General features: G+C 32.2%; 1 protein-coding gene across 1 annotated transcript; it reads right to left on the reverse strand.

The window, feature by feature from the left end:
* Window positions 1–3,062: 3,062 nt before the first annotated feature.
* On the reverse strand, window positions 3,063–4,772 carry LOC140433407 (uncharacterized). Its single transcript, XM_072521418.1, has one exon. The coding sequence runs from the start codon at window positions 4,595–4,597 to the stop codon at window positions 3,101–3,103; it is 1,497 nt and encodes a 498-aa protein (XP_072377519.1). The 5' UTR covers window positions 4,598–4,772; the 3' UTR covers window positions 3,063–3,100.
* Window positions 4,773–6,350: the final 1,578 nt, after the last annotated feature.

Raw genomic sequence — 6,350 nt, forward strand, 5'->3', positions numbered from 1 at the left:
AAATAAGCTGCTTGAAAAAGATACATAAGATCACAAGAGAAGTAATACCAAGAAACGAACAATCAATTATGGATTAATACTATGATGCAAGAAACAGAGAGGAACTGGATAAGTGACGTAACGGTGAGAAGAAGCTATGAAATAGGCAGTGACCGCCACTTACTGGAAATTAAATTTAACAGCAAAAAAATAGAAATAAAAATCACAGAAGATAAGAATAAGAAATACAAGGAAATAATTAAAATACATAAACTAAGGGAAGAAAGAACGAAAATCACATAAAAGGAGTTAGAGAAGGAAATGGACAAAGGAGAAATTATAGAAATAATAGACGAATGGGAAAAATTTAGAAATGCTATGATAAAAACAGCAAAACTAGTATGTGGAACCACAAAAAATAATAGGAAAGAGAAACGGGCACCATTATTATGCAGACGAGACGTCCCGCCCCCCACTTTGCCCTCATTTTGTCCACATGTCCCGCAAAAACTGCACTTTTATTATTATCGGAATGAGTTGGTAATTAAAGTTATATAAGTATCTGCATTATGTTGCATTATGTTGCATTATGCAAACATATTTATAGAAATTTAAAGGTTTTCTGTTTTTCATACTGATTCATATTGATGAAACATAATTAATACATTTAGAATAACGGAAAATTTTAAAACTATTATTGATTTATTGGGATGCACGCATGGTATGCAAAAAATTGTTATGGTTTAGGTCATTCTAATAAACCCTTACCCGACATTACGAGACACCACCAGATGATGATACCTTTGAATCTAACCGTGAACTTTTTTTTTATTTTTTGGCATTAGCAGTGGATCCATACAGCCAAGAATACTGTTACTAATTCTAATATATTGATTAGGCTAAATAGTACTGTTAGATATTTGTAGTGTTTATTTAGCAAATAATCAATGTTCGACATAAATGTCTTCTCAGGATTAATTTTTTCTGTACTAATTATAATGATTTATTGACTGATTCAGTCAGGGTAGACAGATAAATATAGCTTTATGGAATTATTTTGTATTATAGGTTCATAATACTTATTCTTAACTGTTATCCCTTGTTTTGTTGTTTTTTTTTTAATTTTTTTTTCATTTTTTATGTTTTTACGATTTTTTTGGTGCCCATCATATCCTCCTAATATTTCCTAAACCATAGTGATTCCCCACATTGTCTGTCTTACTGAAAGGCTCATACTCGACCCAGAGCCCCTCCTCATCGCAAGCTGAGACTGGATAAATAGTATAATAAGATGAATACAGAATTGACATTAGTATTACTTTTTTTTAATCAACATAATTTATTTTTCATAAATTTTAGTATAGACTCTCCTAAAGAGTCTATACTAAACACTTCTTTTTTATTGTCGATTAGAAGGCAAATTATATTAGTTGGGAATTTAGATAAATAAAAGAAATTTCTTTTCCTTATTTTCTTTTGTGTCAGTAATTCCAAATTAATACCATTCAGAATCCAAGAAGCAGAATAGGATTTACTAAAACCAATAGAAGGTTTTTAAGAAAACTAAAAAAGTTTACTTACTAGGAGGGGAAGGGTATGTCACGCTTCCCAGTGTGTCATGTACATAAATTTATTACTCTACTACCTCGACAAAAAAATATTAGTAATTAGTATTGATCAAAACAATGACGAGGAATTCAACTATTAAAATTCTTTTATAGCACAGTAGTGTTTATAGTGTACAGTATTTCTCTAGTAATCGATGCCTGTCACAAATTAGAAACTTTCGATTTATCGGAATGGGGCCATTCCTTGAAACAAGAAACAGAGACAAAACTCAGAGAATTATAAATATATGTTAAAAAGGGTCTCAACATGGAAGCAACAACGAAGTTGAATCTTCTTCTGGGTCCTCTAGTGGCGAGGACTCTCTCAAAATTTTGTCACTGCCCAAGAAGAGGGTGCGTCGTGACGAAGAACTGGATCGATATCTAGCAGAAGAACAAGAAGACAGAAATGTGGACATCTTTAAAGACAACCAGAATAAATATCCTATCATGGCTCGTTTGGCCAGGGATACGCTATCAATTCCAGCTACGTTCGTCTCAGCAGAAAGGCTCTTCTCCAGAGCCGGCTTGACCATGAGGAAACAAAGAAGCCGGCTCAGCGAGGATTCAGTAGCTGTGATCCTTTGTGTCCAGTAATGAACAAAAGATAAAATATTTTTTAATTTAATTAAAGAATTGATTCAAGGATGCCAAATGAGAGGAGGAAAGCCATAAAAAACTACGAGTTTATAGTATAGCAGTGAATAACAGCAATGGAATGGAGATGGTGCCAGAAAGTAGAAAAAGTAGTGCAAATAGCGAGTTCAAAAAACTACCAGAGCCGCATAAAAGGAACGAAGGAAAGCCATGCAACGATTAGAGAAAGAAGAATTTCTAAATAAGCCGGACAATGGCAATAAGTGTTTAGTTTTAAGTAGTAATAAGAATAAGATTAGGAATATAAATGATAAACACTGTTCTTCTAATATGACTTGTGATGGCAATATGGATATTAGGCATACTAACAGTAGGGGCAATATTATAGGTAGGAGGAATATTGGTAGAGGAATAGCAACATGGAATGCGAAATCTCTGACCGGCAAGAAAATAGAAGCTATAGAAGAAATGAAAAAAATGGATGTACAAATAATGGGAATAAGCGAAACAAAGATAGGAAGAGAACACATCAATATCAATGAGTAATATAGCCTATACTATTCCGGAGTACCACAGGGACACAGAGCAAAAGAAGGAGTTAGTATAATAGTGAATAAAATAATAGAATTAAGGATAACAACCTACTTACAGAATAGTAATTATTTGGGAAAGCTAAAACAATAGTTTAACAATATTATTGGTTTAGAAAGAATAACAAATGTCAAAGGTAATAAGGAATATGCAATCCCAATTGATGAACTGATCATCAATTCTTGTATTTATATAAAGTTCTAAAATAATAAACACATGTGTTTTTCACTATCTAGATATTTTAGATAAATAGTTAATAAAACTATAGTGATTCATGGATTTATTATATTTAAATATATATTTTAAAATTTTATAAGACCAAAATATCATTCAACCATAGGTTTCCTATTGTAATCTCGTAACAAAAGATTTAGACCAGATACTGCTACAAATATGATACCCAAAATAATTAAAATCCACTGATAAAACATATGATAAAATGTAATAAGTATAATACACAGAAGTATTCCCAGTATACTAACCACACCATGAGCAGTTCCACGAAGTGCAGTAGGATATACTTCTATAATAACGACTGAAACAGCAACCATTGCTATACTTATAAAAAACATAACAAGTGAAGATAAAATCATTTTAGTCATATCATCTTTAACATAATAAAGTACAATAAACGATAACCCAGTTAGGGCCATACACGAAAATAGAAGTATTTTTCGTTGGATGCGATCTATCAACCACAACATAACCAATTGCGCAAGAAGAGTATTTGTTGAGATCATAAAGAAGTTGTAGAAAAGTTTGTTTTCTGTAAGACTTGGACAAAATGTATTATTCTTGTAAAATGGCACATACGCTAATTCTATACCAGATGTTAAATTTTCACTTGTCACTAATTTTGATAATAGTATGTTGATATTGACCGGTGATAGAATATTTAAGACACAGTTCACAGTTAATAAAATTAGAGTACTTCTTAAAAAGGGACCTAAAAATAGCACTTTTACCGTTTTTAACATTAAAGTAGTTATATCAATTATGGATCTGACGAATCCAGTATCATCTGGGTGATAAAAGAGACCATAGTCATAAATAATGTTTGTTATATCGGTTTCCTTAAGGTCAAATGAATTTCCATAAAGAGATCTATTTATAGCATAAAATTGTTTCAGTGTCAATAAAGCAAGATATTCCTTTCCTACGTATAGAAAATACCTAGGGCTTTCTTCTAGTAAGGAAGAAGCACAAGCTAACATTAAATTTAGTCCTCCAGATATTGCAAAGAGCATTCTCCAAGTAGTTAACCTCATATAAACTACTTTATGCTCCGTATAAGACGGCGGTATGAGAAAATAAGTTATAATTGCACTAAGTAGAAATCCTAAAGTCCAGACAAGATCACATACAGCTAAATAGTGACCACGTTTTTTCTTCGGCAATATTTCCGCCAGATGGATTTTAACTACATTTTTCTGATGTTCAAAGGAGCTTCCCAGAAATACAACAGCGAGAATAATCAGATAATAATTAAATGCGAATGCTGCTATAAAAGTTGCTGCAAAATTTGCTACCAAGCTGTGGGATATAAACTTTTTTCTTCCAAATATGTCACAAAGACAATTAAGGACCAGACCGCCGATATATCTTCCAATAGTAAAGCTAACAAAAATGGCGTACAAAATATTTTTGGGAGTTTTAGTTTCACATGTTGATAAAGGAATTGCTACTGTTACACAAAATAATGTTGTGGAGTTAGCAAAATATGAAACATACGCCATTCCTAACATAAACTTATAGTAGAGGCCCCATCCAGTTTTTGGTAAAACGTCTTCAAAATATAGGATAACCTCAGAGTTTTCTGTCATATTTGTATTACAGTTTTTGATGACTTTTGATTTAAAAATTTCTTTTTTTTTATACCTCACTAAATACTTTTCGCTAGTTAAACAACACTAATTTTCTTTACATTTAACGAGTAATATAATACAAATTTTTAATTACATTAGAAATATTACCATACTTTGTCAAAACAGTTTTGAAGTTGACAGGAGTTTTCAAATACAAAATTAACGTAAAAATATTTTAGAGGATTACTATATTGTTTTTTAAGACTTTACCGTGTTATTTTTAAGTGATTTTTGACATAACTAATAACTAATGTGCTCAAAAGTAATAAAAAAGGTTAACTAAGTGAAAATTCAACTCAAATAACCAACATTTCTAGAAATGGACGAATAAATAAAAAAGTTGTTCTTTTTTAGAAGATCCATAGGAGAAAACTATTACCTAGAATAACAGCTAGAAGCAACCATAGACATATACACTGATACAAATAAACTGATTGCTGTAATACAGTCGCGTGCCCTCAGTACGACAGAGAAAACTGACGCAAAGTAGTTCCTTCATCTCTTTCAAATGGCCCGGGTTTATCGACCACGTGACCTCATTTGTCATTTAGGTATGTTGGTGAAAGTGTGAAATTTCTCGTTTGTTTTGGGTAGTATGATTTTTTTCGTTTCTTCTTAATTTTGGGGTGCCTTATCCGTGCTTGCATCTAGGCAATATTGAATTCAATACAGAATTGTCCGTTGCACTTAATTTCTGTTTGATTGACGTTATTAAGTTGTGAAAATTGCATCTTTGGAAATTCTTTTTAATTTTCTTTGTTTTTCATAATATATTCAAGGTATATTATATTATATTATATAGGTATATATTCCGACTTTTTCCAAACAATAGTTCGGGTTTATTATTATTTTATTTGAAAACTTTCTCGTTGATAATTCAATCTTCTTCTTCGTAACGTGTCGTATCCTATCAACTGTTGACAATCATCAACTCTATTTGGATTTTGTTCACCGCCTTTTTGAACACTGTTGTGCTTTTTCAACAATCGCTTGTTTCATACTACTGACAACATACTTCTTCTTCTTCAAGTGCCATCTCCGCGGCGGAGGTCGGCAATCATCATAGCTATTCGAACTTTTGAGACGGCTGCTCTGAAAAGTTCATTTGATGTACATCCGTACCACTCTCTCAGGTTGCGCAGCCATGACATTCTACGCCTCCCTATGCTTCTCTTTCCTTGGATCTTTCCCTGCATGATCAGTTGGAGCAAGGTGTATTTCTCTCCACGTGTAATATGTCCGAGATATTCCAATTTTTTTGTTTTTATTGAATTTAAAATTTCCATTTCTTTGTTCATCCTTCTCAGAACCTCTTTGTTTGTGACGTGTTCTGTCCATGATATTTTAAGAATTCTTCTGTACACCCACAGCTCAAATGATTCCAGTTTTTTCATTGATGTAGCATTCAAGGTCCAAGATTCCATTCCATAAAATAAGGTCGAAAAAACATAGCACCTCGCCAACCTAACTCTTAGTTCTAGTTTTAAATCCCTGGTACATAGAACTCTTCTCATTTTGTTGAAATTTGCTCTAGCCTTTTCTATTCTTATTTTTATCTCCTGATTGTAATCATTTGTGGAGTTAATCATTGTTCCCAGGTATGCATATTTGTCCACTTGTTCGACGTTAGTTTCGTTTATTAGAAGACTCTCGTTATTTCTTTGAGTTTTCGATATTCTCATAAATTTCGTCTTCTTGACATTCATTGTTA

Source organism: Diabrotica undecimpunctata, chromosome 2 (genome assembly GCF_040954645.1).
Source record: "Diabrotica undecimpunctata isolate CICGRU chromosome 2, icDiaUnde3, whole genome shotgun sequence".
NCBI lineage: Eukaryota > Metazoa > Arthropoda > Insecta > Coleoptera > Chrysomelidae > Diabrotica > Diabrotica undecimpunctata.